Source organism: Lepidochelys kempii, chromosome 4 (genome assembly GCF_965140285.1).
Source record: "Lepidochelys kempii isolate rLepKem1 chromosome 4, rLepKem1.hap1, whole genome shotgun sequence".
Classification (NCBI taxonomy): Eukaryota; Metazoa; Chordata; order Testudines; family Cheloniidae; genus Lepidochelys; species Lepidochelys kempii.
In genome coordinates this window covers 10161164-10180932 of record NC_136383.1, presented here as the reverse complement: position 1 = coordinate 10180932, position 19769 = coordinate 10161164, and the positions used below count along the sequence as shown (strand labels likewise).

The 19769-nt window shown below is 44.4% G+C and overlaps 1 protein-coding gene across 1 annotated transcript in view; it reads left to right on the top strand.

The window, feature by feature from the left end:
- The window catches only part of PARM1 (prostate androgen-regulated mucin-like protein 1), a 53954-nt gene extending 34389 nt beyond the window's left edge, over positions 1-19565 (top strand). The window contains exons 2-4 of the mRNA XM_073340360.2: positions 5478-6212; positions 12724-12802; positions 15844-19565. Coding sequence (XP_073196461.1) covers positions 5478-6212; positions 12724-12802; positions 15844-15928 — 899 coding nt within the window. The 3' untranslated portion in view covers positions 15929-19565. The remainder of the gene's footprint in view (positions 1-5477; positions 6213-12723; positions 12803-15843) is intronic.
- Positions 19566-19769: the final 204 nt, after the last annotated feature.

Below are 19769 nucleotides of genomic sequence, written 5' to 3'. Positions count from 1 at the left end.
TGCCCCAGTGTGCCTAGAAATTCCAGGATGTATTGCACCTCCCTGACACACAATCATCCCCCACCCCGAGACTTCTAAACAGCTCTTCAACGGGGATGCCCTTATGTAGTAGGTTCTGAAAATGCACCTCTAAACAGAGAGGAATACTTAAACTCACTCAATTTTTGCACACATTGGAACTTTTCAGCTGCAAGTCTTCCCACCCAGTTGACTTCAAGTCTAAATGAGATAATCAAATCAAGACAAGTCTGAAGTTTCTAACTTCCATCCCTTGAGTTATCCAAGAGCGAGCAAGTCTCTTTTTCATATTTGGCTGGAAAAATGACTCAGAAGTAACCACCCATGCGTTCTTCGTAGACCCATTTCCCCAATTCTCCCCCCATCATTTCTGGTCAACTTTCAAAACCTTGAAAGTTTTCTCCAACCAACTCTACTTAGGAATTTCACTTTCACATGAGACCAAGCATGGAAAAATTTCAGCTCACAAAGAATTTGTAATGAGCAGCTAAAAGAAGGATGTTATAAAGGATGCTGAAACTTAACCTAGCAATTGCCACCCACACAGAGTCTAACTTGTAGTTAGTTAATTGTATTGCTTGGCGGTGCTTGAATGAATGTGACTCCACAGCATTTGAAGCGCTGCTCTGTGGATATAAATAAATGAATGTCACAAGAATAAAAATTATTCCCATGTAATGTAATGTCTGCATGTTCTTTCTGTAGCCAAACTAACACAAAGGAAGACAATAGAAATTGGTCAACATTGAATTTGGCCTAGTAGATTAGAAGAAAAATTGAAATCTGCTGCTGAGGAGAAGAAAGAAAAGTCTGACTCATGTTTCTGCAAAGAAAGAAACAAAGAATTGGAAAGGGGTTGGGGCAGGAGGATACACTCTGTGTTATTTCCAGGTGCCCATCTTGCTGAATAGGTTGAGTTTGCTACACAGGTGCTGAAATGCTATTTGCTGAAGGAAGCTGCTGGCCAGAGAGACTGAAGGAGGGGGTGTTGGTAAATTAGATGTTCTAGAAACTGTAACTTTGTGTTTTAATCATTTCTGAGGCACACCAGGAATGAGCCAATTTATTTCCCCAAGTCTGTGCATTCATAGAATATCAGGGTTGGAAGGGACCCCAGAAGGTCATCTAGTCCAACCCCCTGCTCGAAGCAGGACCAATTCCCAGTTAAATCATCCCAGCCAGGGCTTTGTCAAGCCTGACCTTAAAAACCTCTAAGGAAGGAGATTCTACCACCTCCCTAGGTAACGCATTCCAGTGTTTCACCACCCTCTTAGTGAAAAAGTTTTTCCTAATATCCAATCTAAACCTCCCCCACTGCAACTTGAGACCATTACTCCTCATTCTGTCATCTGCTACCATTGAGAACAGTCTAGAGCCATCCTCTTTGGAACCCCCTTTCAGGTAGTTGAAAGCAGCTATCAAATCCCCCCTCATTCTTCTCTTCTGCAGGCTAAACAATCCCAGCTCCCTCAGCCTCTCCTCATAAGTCATGTGTTCCAGACCCCTAATCATTTTTGTTGCCCTTCGCTGGACTCTCTCCAATTTATCCACATCCTTCTTGTAGTGTGGGGCCCAAAACTGGACACAGTACTCCAGATGAGGCCTCACCAATGTCGAATAGAGGGGAACGATCACGTCCCTCGATCTGCTGGCTATGCCCCTACTTATACATCCCCAAATGCCATTGGCCTTCTTGGCAACAAGGGCACACTGCTGACTCATATCCAGCTTCTCGTCCACTGTCACCCCTAGGTCCTTTTCCGCAGAACTGCTGCCTAGCCATTCGGTCCCTAGTCTGTAGCTGTGCATTGGGTTCTTCCGTCCTAAGTGCAGGACCCTGCACTTATCCTTATTGAACCTCATCAGATTTCTTTTGGCCCAATCCTCCAATTTGTCTAGGTCCTTCTGTATCCTATCCCTCCCCTCCAGCGTATCTACCACTCCTCCCAGTTTAGTATCATCCGCAAATTTGCTGAGAGTGCAATCCATACCATCCTCCAGATCATTTATGAAGATATTGAACAAAACCGGCCCCAGGACCGACCCTTGGGGCACTCCACTTGATACCGGCTGCCAAGTAGACATGGAGCCATTGATCACTACCCGTTGAGCCCGACAATCTAGCCAGCTTTCTACCCACCTTATAGGGCATTCATCCAGCCCATACTTCCTTAACTTGCTGACAAGAATACTGTGGGAGACTGTGTCAAAAGCTTTGCTAAAGTCAAGAAACAATACATCCACTGCTTTCCCTTCATCCACAGAACCAATAATCTCATCATAAAAGGCGATTAGATTAGTCAGGCATGACCTTCCCTTGGTGAATCCATGCTGGCTGTTCCTGATCACTTTCCTCTCATGTAAGTGCTTCAGGATTGATTCTTTGAGGACCTGCTCCATGATTTTTCCAGGGACTGAGGTGAGGCTGACTGGCCTGTAGTTCCCAGGATCCTCCTTCTTCCCTTTTTTAAAGATTGGCACTACATTAGCCTTTTTCCAGTCATCCGGGACTTCCCCGGTTCGCCACGAGTTTTCAAAGATAATGGCCAATGGCTCTGCAATCACAGCCGCCAATTCCTTCAGCACTCTCGGATGCAACTCGTCCGGCCCCATGGACTTGTGCATGTCCAGCTTTTCTAAATAGTCCCTAACCGCCTCTATCTCCACAGAGGGCTGGCCATCTCTTCCCCATTTTGTGATGCCCAGCGCAGCAGTCTGGGTGCTGACCTTGTTAGTGAAAACAGAGGCAAAAAAAGCATAGAGTACATTAGCTTTTTCCACATCCTCTGTCACTAGGTTGCCTCCCTCATTCAGTAAGGGGCCTACACTTTCCTTGGCTTTCTTCTTGTTGCCAACATACCTGAAGAAACCCTTCTTGTTACTCTTGACATCTCTGGCTAGCTGCAGCTCCAGATGCGATTTGGCCCTCCTGATATCATTCCTACATGCCCGAGCAATATTTTTATACTCTTCATTCTTAAGTACAAAGAGACTTCCTGCAGCGTTATTGATAGCTTCAAGCTTACCATGGTGTAACAGCCAGTGTAGCCCTCTTAAATATTTTTCAGTGTAGCTCCTATACCGGTTACGTCCCCCAGAGACTTTGCAGCTAGTATGGAGGGAAGTCCTACAGAGGTCATAACTTTCCTGACACCTGGTGCTTTTGACCATGCAGTCCCAAAATGGAGACAGCACTATCCTTTTTAATAGGTGTGCTCTCACAGATACAAACAAAAAGTCTGCCAATCCAGCATACATAAACACCATCTGGATTTGTGTGTAATTCTGGCTTGATGCAATCAGAAACAAGCCAGCATTGTAAGGTAGATGCGTTAAACCCATGGCTAATGCTGGAATTCAGGTTGACAAGATGTGTCAAGTATTTGGGTGCAGTACTTTGTGTGGTTTGCTTATCTATTGCAGTGACAATGCATCCATCCTGTGCTTAAGCCAGTGAAGAACAGGTCAAAGGCTACAGAGCTTCAGTGAAAGGCCATTGTAGATCAAAGTAATATGGGAGTGCTGGAATTGAGTACATGCAGATTTTAGAAATGAATGTTAATATTTCTTCAGTGTGCAGATGAGTGAATGGGTGAGTTTGCATGTAGTGTAGTGCTCCTGGTATACCGAGCAGGAGGCTAAATATTGCACTGTTGGCAAAATGCAATACAGGACTTTTCTGTTTTGCTTTATAATCAGTTGACCCGAGCTGTGAAGCTCGCTGCCATGGGGCTCTTTTTGCTGGGTAGACGTACCTTCTGCGTTCCAGTGGAGAAAATCAAATTAAGTGATAACATTCAGTTTAACTAACTCTCCATCTTCACCTGCAGTGGGCAGACAATGCAAGCAGCAGGGGACGATGTCTCTATTTTCAGACCTTAAACAGAAGGAAATATTTCAACTGATAATTTGCTGCCCTCTGATTTTGCCGGACTGAGTTTAAGTGACTGTGTTCCAGAGAGAATAGATTCAACATGGCGATAGCATTCTTATTATCATCACAATATTTTTATCCTACACTTGGAATGAGTTATTTCTTGTTCATGTAACTTAGTTAACATTGGTCTAAGTTTACTAGCATATACTAGGCTTGGCAGAATATTTATTTTGTTAATGTTTATCTTTAAGTATTTTTTTATTATAGATTTAAATGTTCACAGGTGTGGGAAATTACCGGGGGGGGGGGGGCGGGATCAGACAATTATTTAATGACAGTAGATGCTGAGATTCAAAACGTTAAAGCTTGATAACCGTTCAACTGGCAACTTCCTATGTCAAAATCTCCAAAGTAAATCAAACTGTAATGCTCAAGCTGGTGCACTAACAGCAGTGGTGATACAGGCTTCTCGCTTTGCCTATCTGTAAATTCTGAGTAGCGGAAATGTGGTTTCATCAGGTTGTCTGTGTACTGTGAAATGGCTTACTGACCTTTACCAATAAAAATCAAATCCTAATTATACAACTATGGTTCATGTAAAAGAGCTGCTTGCCTAAGGATGGTTAACAACTGTGGAAAGCAGGATGCATAGACATCCTGGTGGAAGATGGTCTCAGAATAAAAACAGAGGCAAAATCATCAAAATACTTCGCTCTCTCATGCCATCAAACACAGCTGCTGCTTTGTCAGTCTTGGCTACAATGCCAGCCAGCACCTTGCAATGGCTCAGGATCTAGCTTAGGATCAAGGGCTCTCCTCTTGGGGCCTGTCTACACCAGGAAAATGACGCATTGTTAGTGACTATCAACAAGAGGTCCCCACTGGCCTCAACTGCTGGCTGCTAGCGTACCTGGGGCCAGGCTGTTTTCAATACAGTTATAGAAGACATGGTAAGACTCCCTAGATTTGCTAGTACTTTCCCTAACGATGGAAAATGGTGTTTGGCATGGTGTGTACTAATAATCCTTTAGCTGCTGGTCAGAAGAGAAAACAGGCTGTAATATAACTCAAACACGGTTGGTAGCAGGCCAGTAACATGGCACTGAGCAGTAGCTTTGGGAAGAGAACTTTGTTCACATGAGTGATATCCAGGGTAGTTTTCTGTATGTTAAAGACTGTCTCATAAGGGTCCTTTCACAGTAGGACAACACCCTGTTTAATGGCTGTCAATAACAACTCTCTTGGATCCCTTGAACTATTATCTGAAACTCAGAGCTGGTTCAAATTTCAAAATTAAAGCAGGGAAACAAGAAGTGCCCCCAATTGGATATAAATGTAGTGGGAGGCAAACAAACAAACAAACAGTTTCTTTCTTTTACAACATGATTTTTCATTTGTACCATCTATTTCAGTGGTAACTGAAATCCTCCTTACTTCAGGCAAACATCCCTTTCAAGGATGAGTGTAGTAAAACTGTAACTGACTGGCCATTCATTCCAAGCCCTTCGCTATGTGCTCTTATCACGACTGCAGCTTGTCACAACGATTTTCCATTGTTAACATGTGTGTGTCTTCTCCTCAGGATTGAGTCTTCACTCTGCACATTCAGAGTTTACATCCTCTCTTAGTCCTTCTGAGAGAAATACCATTACGTCAGAATCAACTCAAACCACTGTCCCCGTCGCCCCTGCTGCTAGCACAACAGCAGACAAGCTACAATCAGCATCAGCAGCAACAGCGACCACTTCAAGAGACAAAGTCACCTCAAGACCAGCAGAACAGGGCAACACCATAATCTCCTTAGGCACCACAAAAGAGTTGTCAGCTGCCACGAAACATCTTGCCTCATATACAGAAAGAGCAGATGTTTCAGCCACCAGCCCATCACGGTCATCAACCACTGGGTCAGAATCAACAGCCACAGAACACATCTCCAGGACTTCAGTTGCCATCCTGACAAATACAACAGATACAGCCACCCCTTCCACAACAGCTCCAGATACAGCCACCCCAGCAACGACCTTCTCTCACCTAACTAATACCTCGTCTTCATCGTCATCGGCAGGTTCTTCCACACAGACCACCATTACAAATCAAAACACAATCCAGCTGCCAAATGCATCCACGGCAGCACCTGCTACAGAGGATGCCCCTACTAAAAAGACGCCCACAGAGTCCCTCTCATCAGGCCCAGCGATCAGACAAACATCTCAAGTAACTTTGGCAACCAAGTCTGTCGCAGAGGCCACCTCCCCTGAGAGCACCACTTTCTCCATAGGAGTAACCATGGAAGAGGTCCAGCGGGCTTTAAGTTCAGGTGAGGCAGATGATTTAGTATGTGCGTTATTTATGCTGTCACCTTTAGTGCTTCATTTCTCCTGTTATTTGGGGGGGAGTATTGAGGGGGGAGGCAAAGGGGTGAGAAAAAGAGCACTCCCATCTATGCATTGGAAGGGCTTTCAGGTTACTTGTAATATTAACAAAGTTACTCAGGAGCTACGGCTCTGTGTTTTATGTACATCACATGGTATAGCCTTATTATGAATCTCTTCTACACCTGTGATCCCTTCATAGAAAGATGTTTTAACAGTGACTGTGTATATTCTGACAGGTCTGACACCAAACTCTAAGTTTTAATAAGAATTTCACTTCCTACACTCTAGACTAGTTGACCACAACATATCTGCTGACCATAGATATCACATTTTCTATTGAGAAAAGACACTTTTCCTTTTCCCCGCGGCCAGTGAACTTAGAAACCTTTCTGAGAGTTATCCAATAGCTTTTCTACACACAGTTTTAAGGTTTGAAATCTCAACCTGCCATGGTTAGATAAGTACCCTATCCTACTAGAGAAATTGAAGAATTCATGGCTTTCTAATGGCATACAACTTCTTCTCATAGTGATGGATGAGGTATTGGACCTTAAACAAATCACTGGTTTAAGATTAAATAGAGTCAATGCCAGAGCTCAAGACAGGTGAAGGGAAATTCCCCATTTATGGAGGAAATAACATGACAACATTCTGGCACAGGCTTTTAATGGCATCTTAGATGTTTGGAAGGTCAGATATAATCACCTACTAATCCATTATCTTTAAAATTGGTCAAAGGTGCTTTGCGTGTACACGTATATACACCACATATGATGATGTCAGCATGGCAAGTTGCCCTATGAAGGGCTAGTGTGAGAATAGACTGAGGATGGTGTGAATCAATGTGGATTCCCACGATCAGGATATTATCTCAATGTCCTTCATTATGGGCTACCTTACTCATTTCAGACCGATTCTTTCCTGTCCTCTCCATACCCAGCATGCTGTTTAATCCAGTAACTTGATGTACAGAGTGAGACATTTTAAAACTGAGGCTACAGCAAGCTTCATACAATCTTTCAAACTTGTTTGGTGGCATTTTCCCCTCCAATCTCATTGCCGGTGGGGTGGCCTATTCCAAGGGCTGGAGCCATCATAGTTCAAGGAGCTGGAGTCAGGATCATTCACTTTGACCAGTTACCAATGGGAAAAACAACAAAATAAAGGCACGTCTGCCAAACTGAATTCTCTCCTGCTCCCTTGCATTTTAAGTAAAATACAGTGTCCATGCAGGTGATACCTCTAGAGAAAAATCAGTCCCCATCACCCTGAAATCTGGGGGAGTCCTACAGTGCTGTGATGTATTAGTGTGTATTTTTTCTTCTGATTAAATTTAGTCTCTGCAGCATATTCCATAGCATTAAACATCAGCTACAGGGATGATTGTGAGTTGTGATACAAAGTGACCCTTTTAAGAGAGGGCACGGAAATAGTGGTGCTCTAAAGACACCAATAAACAGCATCTCATTTGTAGAGTGCTCAAATGCATAATTCAGCACTCTCCTGCGTTACAGCACCAAGGAGCTTATTCATTGAGACTAGAGATTAGTAGGTGTGTTGTGAACCATCCCAACTGTATAAAGAAAGAAGAGATGGAGGCATAACTGGAATATGGATCTGGATGCAAAAGTCCCCAAAGTTCAGGGGTTGAGTTCGTACCATTTAGTCCCAACTCATATTTAATTAAAAAAAAAAAACAGACTCTAGATGTTTCATTTCATTTCATTTCATCGCATTCCTTTAGTCATTAACTTTTCTTTCCCCTCATTAAGCAGAACAAGTGGGAGAGATCTCTGCCTAAAAGCCAAAATGTAGAGTTAACAGCACATTAAGGCTGGATCATCAAGCCCTGTAAAGTAAAATAAGAAGTTATGATTGCTCTGGCCCAGTCTTTGATCTCCAGTATATTTTATGGTATAGGTTGACAGCATTATGGGTACATTTGAAGGGGCAGTATAAAACCACTTCCTACATGCAATGTAGATCAAAGTAATATTAGGCTGCATCTTTATGTTGCATAAAAGCTATTTTTGGGTAGAAAGGGTCTATTTTTATTTTAATGGATTTGTTTTGGGGGGAACAAAATAGGCTATTGGGAGGGGATTTAAAGTAATGGATGCAAGTTCTGCTGGTTTTGCAAGACAAACTCACAGACAGACAGTCTGGGTCCCAGACCAGCATGCTTAGTACCAGCACAAGCCACTGCACGTGCTTCCTCCACATTGCTAGCAGACATTCCGACCCATCCTCCCCTACGCCCCCATGTCTCCTCAGTACAGGGGGAGAGACACCGTGAATCAGCCACCTGAATTTTTGGTGGGATGGTTACATACAAATCGCAATAGTTTCAAAGGTTAAAGCCAACATTCATTCCTCAGCCCGTCGTTTTCCCCAGCCAAATCTGAGTGCCTGCCGAGTCCCACGCTGCTGTGACTAAGTATTTTCTGTCTCCATGGTTAAGAGGAGCTACAATGAGTTAACAGGAGGAATTCTCAGACTTTTCTTTCCCCATGCAGAAGTCCAGTATCTTCTCCTCTTAACTGCATCAGCTAATTGTGGCTCCCCTTGAATATAGAGCACACAGACTAGCAGCATGAGACTTGCCAGTTACGCTGGCTTTGTGGACCCGGGTGTCCACTCAGTCTCTCTGCAGCCCCCCAAGTTGGAAGGCGTTGATTTACAGAGAAGAGCATGAGAAGTCTCTTCCAGTGAGAGAGCAGTCTTCGTTTTTTCTGTAGGAGAGTCTCAAGATCCTAGAACCATAGGACCTGGAGCCATGTTTCAGAGTTGATTTTCCTCCTGTGTCGTCAGAAAAATATATTCAGACACTGCCATTAAACACTTTTGCAGCTGGTGTCCTTTGGGGCTAAGAGTGTGGACAGAGGTGCCGTACACCAGAAGGGACGAGTGATCTCTCCTCTACACACAGACATTGCGTGGTGCTGGAAAGCCAAGGTGGCTGAATGAGATACACCCAGAAATGGATCTTGGCTGCTGCTGCTGGGTCGCAGTTGGCAGTGGGTGTGTGCCCATTATGTGGGAAGAGGGGGAAAAATAAGTGTTACTATCCCGGTAAAACAGAGTAGCAGCATTGCCACAAAATGACAATGGGGGCAGAGGGGTTATTTAAAATAACCTAGGACAACGATAAAGTCTACAGTTTCAAATGTGCTGTGTGAATGTAGTTAAGAGGCTGAAGTAAGATGGGCAACTTGTTGCAGAAGGAAGCCCTGGCTGTCCTTAGCAGTAGTAGGTAAAAGTTCATTCTTTTAGCATACAAAAGAGGACACCCAGCTAACCATGGTGTCATGGGCATTGGCATGGCCACTTCCACATTTCCCAAGTTCTGCCTGCCTCAGCTGAACCCTCTGCCCATCCACACCTGGAGCCGGACACTTCCTCCATCTTTCTCAGAGGAGGAATCTTTGTCCCCAGCAGTGAGAAGGGGGGACAGAGGAGCCATGTAAGGGAGAAGAGAGGAATTCCTAAAGAAAAACAGAGCAGAGAAGAAACTTTGTCAGGGAGAATGGGAAGTGGAGAGGAGACCTAGCAGGGGCTAGCAGATGTGAGGAGCTGTGGCAGAAATCTTAACAGGTCTGCAGAAGTCACCTATTTGCTAGATATTTTGTCCAAAATTTTTCAGAGTAGCTAGGGAGTCTGGCTGCTCAATTTTCGGCACCTCACAAATAGTGCTGATCTCTTGCCCTTTGAAAATCAGGCCCTTCCGCGTGTCTCACGCTGGGCACCCACAGTCACCAGTGGCTTCTGAAAATCTTGGCCCTAATTTTTGAGATTTTTTTTTATAAAAAACTGTATTTTGGGGGTACCCTTCTGAGCTCTTAAAGTTTTATCTAAACTGCTATATAAGCACTGAACAGTGTTTTTGCAAAACCATTTCCCTCTGAAGTAATTACTGCTTGCGCAGAGGACTGTATGCTTTTGTGGATTGTTTTGGGATGGTTCAGGTTGGGGGTAGGAAGTCATGAGTCTGTCACTTGGGATTTATTTTAAAGGTGGTAAAAAAAGAAAACCATTTACCATATTTTCATTGTCTGCCAGACTGTGACCTGCGCGTTGCAGGGTCGGTATTTCAGAACACACACGCTTCCAGTGTTTGCGGTGTTTATTTTATCCAAATCCATTCTGCTGCCTTTACCAGAGCATCACGGTTACAAAAATATAAAGCTGCCCAACTCGTATCAAATATCTCCCTGCTGCAAAGGGAAATATAAAGATTGCAAGTATTTTCCCCTCCCCCATGTTATCATTCCCCCACCCCTATGTTATCATACCAAGCAGATGAGAGCATAAAGTGAGCAAGGGAAGATTTTGTTTGACGTTTGGCCCTGGCAGTCTTCTTAAGCTAATAGCAATGCTGAGGGGAAACCCTTTTGTCCGCAGGCTGCAGAATGGAATCAGTAGGGCATTAGCATTGCAGTCTAAGGTGGAGGGGCTGCAAGGTGAAGCCAATTAACAGGCACCATTGAATAACTGTCAGGAAGCCCCCGCAGCCTGTAGCCCATTGAATACCTTATTAGAGGCTGCAGAACCACTTGGCTCAGAAGCTCATTACTTACAAATAAACCTGTAACTTGAAGGAGTGTTGAAAACTTTTCCCCTCTTTGTCCCCCTGGGAATTTAAATGAGGTCAGTTCTGAGGGCAGCTCCTAAACAGCGACTCTACATTGTCAGGGACCCAGGCTCGGCTCATCCATCCATAAACCTGCTTATTCACTTCTTGTGAAAACGCCCCCAGGAGATTTTAACTGAGCCATTAAAAGGCGTCATGTACGCTCCTGCCAGATTTCAGAGTAACAGCCGTGTTAGTCTGTATTCGCAAAAAGAAAAGGAGTACTTGTGGCACCTTAGAGACTAACCAATTTATTAGAGCATAAGCTTTCGTGAGCTACAGCTCACTTCATCAGATGCATATCGTGGAAACTGTAGTTTCCACGATATGCATCTGATGAAGTGAGCTGTAGCTCACAAAAGCTTAGTTTCCACGATATGCATCTGATGAAGTGAGCTGTAGCTCACGAAAGCTTATGCTCTAATAAATTGGTTAGTCTCTAAGGTGCCACAAGTACTCCTTTTCTTTTTGCTCCTGCCAGAGCTGCACCACCGCTTCCTCCTTCAGCAGGGAAGCCTTCAACCACTCCTAACCCCGCTGCGTGTACCTAGTAACACTCGCACGCAAGAGGAACAGAGCAACATGAGCCCAGCCCAGGAGAAAAGCAGTAAGCCTGGATGGGATGTAACTAGACAACTAGAGAGAAATTTTCAAGGGCCCAACCCTGACACTTGGGACCTCATTTTCCAAGCACTCAGCTCTCATTTCGATGCCTAATTAAGCACCAGATTTTCTAAAGTCCACAGCATCCAGCAGCTTCTATTGTGCCACTATGAGCTGAGCACCTAGCCTGCCCTTTTTGAAATTCTGGCCACTTATTTTGGTGCCTAAATGGGCACCAAACTCTTTAGAAAAATCTAGCCTTAGGGCCCCATTCCCATCATGCAGGCTTGTGTCAGTGAGGCTCTATTGACTTCGGCAGGGGCATTCCTGATTGACATCAGTGAAAACCAGAGAGACTCAGGTTCCTGGTTTGGTCACTTTGCCTGATGTCTGCAGGTAAAAGTTACTGTATGTAAAGGAGAGGAATAGAACAGTGATTCTCAAACGTTTGTACTGGTGACTCCTTTCACACAGCAGGCCTCTGCGTGCGCCCCTCCCCCCTTATAAATTCATATTTTAAAAAGAAAAGGAGGACTTGTGGCACCTTAGAGACTAACCAATTTATTTGAGCATGAGCTTTTGTGAGCTACAGCTCACTTCATCGGATGCATACTGAGTCTCTAAGGTGCCACAAGTCCTCCTTTTCTTTTTGCGAATACAGACTAACACGGCTGTTACTCTGAAACCTGTCATATTTTAAAATATAATTTAACACCATTATAAATGCTGGAGGCAAAGCGGGGTTTGGGGATTGAGGCTGACAGCTTGCCACCCCTCCATGTAATAACCTCGCAAACCCCTGAGGGGTCCTGACCCCCAGTTTGAGAACCCCTGGAATAGACCCTGCCCTGGGAACAGACAGCTTGGGAAGGGAGGGGGAGCTTAGGCTAAAGGGCAGTCTCATTTCAGAATCATTCCACAGTGCAAGTCCCCATTCACATCCAGGCCTCAGTTACAAACAAGGACCGATCTTAGCCATAGTCTCTCATATGTGCAGTGAATGAACAGCGTTCCTTCTCAATGAGGCATCTGGGGTTGACAGCAAATACCGCATTCCCTACATGAGGAGGTGATCCACATGTGGCCAGCATATAGTGTTAACCCGTGCACTGCAAACAAGTGAACAGGAAGGGGACAGGGGTAATTGCTTTGATATATTATGACCTCACTGAAAGGTCTGTTTATGCCCTTTCCTTCCTCCTCCCCCTCTCCCCCTGCAGGAAGCATTGCAGCCATTACGGTGACAGTCATTCTGGTGGTGCTGTTGGTGTTTGGGGTGGCAGCATACCTTAAGATCAGGTAAGCATTCACTTGGTAAAAGGATGGTTACCCGGAACATAAGAGCGGCCACACTGGGTCTGACCAAAGGTCCATCTAGCCCCGTGTCCTGTCTTCCGACAGTGGCCCGTGCCAGGTGCCCCAGGGGGAATGAACAGAACAGGTCCTCATCAAGTGATCCATCCCCTGTCGCCCATTCCCCGTTTCTGGCAAACAGAGGCCAGGGACACCATCTCTGGAAGCAGCTCAGTAACTGGAACAAGCTGGAGCACATTCTCCTCTCCAACTGTATTCACACTGATGGGACTGACATGTCTCCTCCCTTCAGTGCAACAGCTGATGCTAATACAGCAGAGCTGGGGGCACTGCTGCTATCCGGCCTGGACTGCACGTCAGGAGAGGCCCAAGCCTGACTGCTCTGCTCTCGAGCCCTAGCAGCAGGAGGCAGGCTGCGGCAATGCAAGCTTGCGTGTGCTGCTGGCCCGCCACTGTGCCTCAGACCCCGGGGAGCCCAGCTCTAGGGACTGAAGCGCATTTCAGCCTTTTGACGAGGGAGCGGCGGGTGCCAATGGTGGTGTCGACCCCTGGCCACAGGAATAAGAGCCCTGGCTCCTTTTATCAGGGTCACCAAGCATCTACCCACTAGCATTCAGCCATTATTGGGTTAGCCGACAGTGAGAGATACCACATCCCATGCCTCCCTTGGTGCACCTAGGGGGCAATCGAAGGTGCGCTATTATCTGAGTGCAAAGAGGCTGGGAGTTGGAGGAGACGCTGTAGCAATCCCATTTTATACAGTTTTCAGTGGTACAAGCTGGCATTTTTCTCATTACAAAGGCGTCACTCACATGCCAGAGCCAGCAGTGCAATGTGTTGTGACCATAAACAGTAATTATCCCCCGAGCAAGCTTTACTCATACCCTATCTGTGACCTTAAAATAAGAACACCACTGCAGCCTACATGGAGCATCTTTAATTGGGTTTAATTTGAGGCTGAGGTAAGCAAGGTTTTTTGTTTCAACTACTTCATAGTGATTCATGCCAGTCAGGCTGGGGCACAACCAAAATAGTCCTGTGCAGAGTTATCACTGGTGTTGTGGAGGGATACTAGAAAATAGATGGTAAATCAAGCAGATTAGTAAATCAATAGATTAGTAAATCAAGCAGACAACAGCCAGCTAGTCTTGCTGTAAAAATAAATGTCTTGTTTGCACGGACACAGCCCTCCCTGGCCAAGTATTTCCTGAAAGTCACGTGTTCAGCTGGCATTCTCGCTGACTAGAATAACTTTTAAGTGTGGCTGAAGAAGGGAGTGGATTGCATTGAACAAGAACGCGCTGCTTTGGAAATTGAAAGAGGTTTTTACTGCTCAGGTAGGGCACAGCGTGAACTGGGGTCTCTAGGAAGGTTCTCAAATCTCAGGTGCAATTGCAGAAATTTTTAGAAGATTTAAGGTATTTCAGAATTAAATTCCAGGGGCATTTTTGGCATGACGTTGACATGGAATTTGCCAAGGGCGAATCGCATTCTGTTAAAATACCAACAACAGAACTGCAGGATCCCAAAGGCCACTGTATATTACACATGTATGGAGTGGAGGGACAGCTCAGTGGTTTGAGCATTGGCCTGCTAAACCCAGGGTTGAGTTCAATCCTTGAGGGAGCCATTTAGGGATCTGGGGCAAAAATTGGGGATTGGTCCTGCTTTGAGCAGGGGGTTGGACTAGATGACCTCCTGAGGGCCCTTCCAACTCTGATATTCTATGCACACCATCCTATACAAATATCAACAAGCCAGCATTTAATAAACATTCAGCGAAAGCAAGTTCTTTCCCATCCTCCATACATACAAATAGTGGGCTGCATGCCAACCTCTCATCCACAACCATGTCTCCCAAGCAGTGTTGAATAGGAGCAGAGGCCCTTTCCTGCCTCTGAGGGATGAGTTCAAAGCCCCAATGTCAAAATTATAAAAGCATGTGAAAAGCCTGCATATTTACACACATACAGACACAAAGAACTTGCTTTCTGCAACTAGTCTCATTAAAAAAAAAATCATTATTTCCACAGATGTTCTGACAGGAATCTCATGTGCTCGAATATTCACAAAAAACGAACAGGAGAGGGATGGGAACAGAGTCAAAAAGCAAATTTATTTAGGAAGGTGAATGAGTTTTCACTCCTTGCAGTGTTCAGCCTGTTCTCCTACCCCATGCACTGGCTTCATCACAGATCACTAAGAGAGACAAAAAGTATGGTAAACATGCATTCATTCTCTTCTCACACAATTAAGATCCGGCCCACAGACCACTAAATATTCAGAGCTTAACACACCTCCCTATTAAAAATCCATAGCACTCAGTACACTACCAGACCTGACTCTAGATCAAGAGGCAACATTAATATCTATATACAAGCAGTACGGTTTTAACTCCCTGCAGAGGAACAACAGACCATCTACTACACTCAAGTGCATTCATACCACAACACAGAATCATCGATCACCCACAGGAATTAGAAACTAGAAGGCATGGGGCCTACTGCAAATTGAAATAAAAAACTCACTGATCAAAGGGCCCAATTGTATTGCAGTGCACAGTCAGGGGACAGGATTGTTCCCTGATAGCACTGAAGCCCAGATCATTCCTATAGCATAGACATGATCTGGCTGTGTTTTAAGCATGTCCCTGAACTGGACCAAAGAAGCAGCTTTACAAAAAACAGCTAGTGTTAGACTTCTCACTGTCCCAGAGAGTTGATCTTTAAAGATTTTAGGCACCTGGAGCTGTGATGTGATTTACTTGTCATCTAATCAGAATCAAAACCCTAGCCTAAAATTAATCTGGACCTAAACACCACCAATTATCCTCTCACACATTAAGTTCCCTGGGCCTGGTTACAAAGATGGGTTTTAGCAGTAGGTGCTTTTCAATGTCTGCAGGAGCGAGGGCATCCTTTCTACAGGGTTGTGCACTGAATAGGAATAGCACTGGAATAGGGTGTTTCTAAACCATTCCTAAATAATCCCAGACTTGTCTTTTCCCCTCCCTCTCGCCCTTCCAGACATTCTTCGTATGGAAGGCTGTTGGATGATCATGACTACGGATCCTGGGGAAACTACAACAACCCTCTCTATGACGACTCTTAGCAAAGGAAAGTTAATTGGGACAAGAAATAAATGTTCTTATTTATAAGTGCTTACACAGTAGAACAACAACAAGTCACCTGGTATGCATTCAGTTCCAGTTCCATGCCAGCTTCTTCTCTTCCTGCTGCTTCTTCCTCTGTTTCACAAGGGAATCCTAATTTTAAGACAAGACTAAATGCTGAATCACAACTGCAATGGGACTAAACTGAAGCTGACAGACTGCAGTCACGGTCTCGAAACCAAAGGCAGTCACTCCACAAGCGCAATAAATTTGAGTTTATGCTTTTAAGGAGGAAATTATATTAAATCTCAGTGAGGGGACGGGAAGTAATCACTGAAAGGTTTTCATCTGTATGGCTTCTGTTCCTTTGATTCCTCTTTAATCTTCCCTGTCTGTTCAGAGCGGATGGGGGTCTGGTCAGAGCTCTGCAGTGCAGTACAGGGCTTTTACAGTTTATTACCAAAAGATCAAAACAAATTACCCAGGAGGCTGGGAAGTAGAGAAAAGGGAAGCTCAGCAGGGTCATGCCAGAAACTGATGCTCTTATAGTTGGTCATCTTTGCCAGGGTGTCTCATTTTCAGAATGTCATCATTATAAAGCCAGGTGAAGGTTAAATTCACCGCCTGTGTCATGGTGAGTGGCAGGTTTACACACTGACGTGTTACACCTTGAAGTGGAAAATCAGTGATAAACAGGAAGGGGTGACCACTGCTGCTGCTGCAAGGAAGGCATGTGGCAGAAATGCCAGCAGGGGGTTGGGAACTTTCTTTTTGGGAAGGAGAGAACCCATACATTGTCAGCACCGTGGCAACGTAAGATTCCACGAAGTGCAACATTCGTATTCAAAACACCACTCCCTCGGATCTGACTGCTGCTAGTGAAGAATATGGTTGTACCCAAAATAAACTGCAAATAGGAGAAACCCATTCTGCTGCCCTTCCCTTCGTTTAGGCTGCTAGGATGAGTCACTAATATTTAACAGGAGGTAAAGATTGCAGAATTAGGCCCAAAATTAGAAGATGTGGTGGAGGTTTTCAAAAGCCTGTGGGAATTACACACACCTTTCTTTGAAATTAACCCCTGGAGTGCTTTGCTTTGAAAGTCTCAACTTAATGTTTAATAGCTCTTCCCTGCAGCAAATTTTCAGAGCAATTCAATCATTTCTCTCTCCCTTTTCTTTTGTAATTGTGTGAACAAGTCTGGGTGTGTTTATTTATTACATAAAAGAAACCTGACAGATCACCAGTATGGTAAGGAAACAAATATACAGTGAGACAGAAGTGTCGTCATCTGCTACATATATTGCTTTACTGAATTGTTTTCTTACAGATATTTCTATCTGGTAAGGTCATTTGCTAAAACAATCCAGTATTTTTAATCCAGAGTTTGTGCTTACTAATCCTGCTGCTGCTACCAGTAAACAAAGCCATATGGGTTCATTTATGAGGAGATCAAAACAGACTTGGCTTGTTTAAATACACCATAGCAGTTCCCCTTGGAGCACATGATCCAACTTATGAAACTCCAACCCTTGTCTTTTTCAGAGTAGTTTTTCGATTGTTATAAAAAGCCAACACATCATCATTAGGTTGACACGCAATAGCTCATCAAGGCTACAGTGGTGGGTGGCATGCATTTCCATTTTACCAGTTTGACAGGTAAACCAAGACCTGCACTCCCAAAACGTAAGCTTGGTGGGAAATTTACTTTGCAGTGGTCACTCCCCTTTGTCAAATAGAAGGCACAGGAAACTGCTTGAGTGCAGCGGGACATTTTGCTACAGTGGTGCTAATTGCACTGGATGAGACACCTGTGCAGGGGCCCTGCTGTTGGGAATAAAAGTCATCTATACGGAGAACACAGAGCGTGTCTGAAAACCAGTCACGAACTATTAATTATTGGTACTGCAGGAGCGCAAGGAGCCCCAGTCATGGAGCAGGGCCCCATTGTACTGTATAGACACAGAACAAAAAGAGATTCCCTGCCTCAGAGCACTTGGGTGGCTTACCTTGGGCACTCCCACATAGCAGCACCTTGAATTAGTGAACACTTGGAATGTATGCGGTCAGTCCAGTCTCCCGCAGTCAAATCGGGATAAGCAGTTCCCTGGCATCACTTTAAGGAGCTGTTGTGAGGTTTAGGGTCTAAACTGCTTTGACAGCCTCAAAAGATGTGATCTGCATGAATACAAAGGACTATGAGAAACCAGCAAGTGTTAACTCCTTATGCTTAACAATCTGTTCCACTTAGTGCCTCAGCTAAATACAAAGTACCTTTCCCAAGCCTGAAGAACTCTTTAAAGTTCAAAAGCTTGCCTCTTTCCCCAACAGAATTTGGTCCAACATGAGAAATCATAGAAAGGTACCCTTGTTGGGGCCATTACTATTGCTCTGTACATTACGTGGGATTCCTACTGTAATATCCTAAAGGTATAGATTATGGATTGCTTAAAAATACATGGTATTTCTATAGCATCTGTCAAATAAGGATCTTGTGGTTCTTTATGAACATTAATTAAGCCTCACAAACACCTTGGAGACCGCTAAGTGTTGTCACATTACTGTTGGGGAAACACCGAGAGGTTGCCCATGGTCACGAATGGCACAGCAAGAAAGAAACCAAGTCTTTCGCTTTGATTCTGCCCATTAGACCACACTCCCTACCATCTCTTGGCACCCACAAAGATTAGATCTGCTTTTTATTTCCCCGTTCCTTGTGTTAAATCTCTTTCATTTAGTTACTTTGGATGTACCTAACGTCAATGTAATGTCTCAGTGTGTCAAGGAAACTAAACAATTCAAGATCAAAGGCTAGAGGTGACCCGCTCAGGGAAGACCACGTGTTTTGCTCCGTCCCTCCCACCTCCACAAGTTAGCACATCATAAGCCTAAACATTTCTGAAAAGTTCATCATCAACTTCTTCAGAAAAAATAGAGTCTCCAGTCTTCTTTGGAAAGAACTGGGGAATTAGCAGATTTAGGGTATTCAAAGGAACACAACATTGGACTAATTCTGCTCCCATTTACTTAGATCAGGTGGGAACATTAAGTGGGTCATAATGGATGAAAAATCTCATCCCTAGTCTCGGTTGTGAGTCTTTAGAAGAAGGGAGCCACTATGCTATCTCCTAATGGGATTTTTTTTTTTTTTAAATAGCGAGAGGTCTTTCCCCAGTAGTTTTCATATCACCTAATTGATGGACATTGTGCTTCACGGACACAAATATGGAGGTCCCTGCCTCGTAGAGCTTTTGATCTAAGTAGCCCGTTGCCGGCATATCAAAAGCAGTTACCATATAACAGGCTATTTCTAATGCCAGGCCCCCCACATGCCCTACTGGGAACAAAACGTCAGCCAAAGTCATGTGATGGGATGTCACAACCATAGCATCAGTAATAAAACCGGTTGATGAGATACCAGAGAAAACAGCAAGGACTGTTTGTGTTGAGGGAGCTTCCGAGATCTCCCAGTTCCAGCAAGGTTAGCTGTTCAGCAATTCTCCTTCCTCCAAGTTGCCCTGGATTACAGCCCCACCTTAGTGTATTCGTCTTTATTCACAGAAGGCTAGGATGATAATTTGCACAGATTCACCTTTTGCCTTTAGCTTTCTAGCAATGAATGAATCGGTAAGGCTGCTTTTATTTAAAAAAGGCAACAGATGGCAGAGCTAACACTCAGTCTGGGACGGTGGTCATTTTTACTTGGGGCGGGTGGGGAAAGAATGGGAAGCTTTAAGTGCAGCCAATTGGATATTTGATGTCCTCATAACCACGTTCATTATAAGATATACCAGTTACACTAATTAAAGTCATGCAAAGCTTGTGCCATGTTGTACTGAG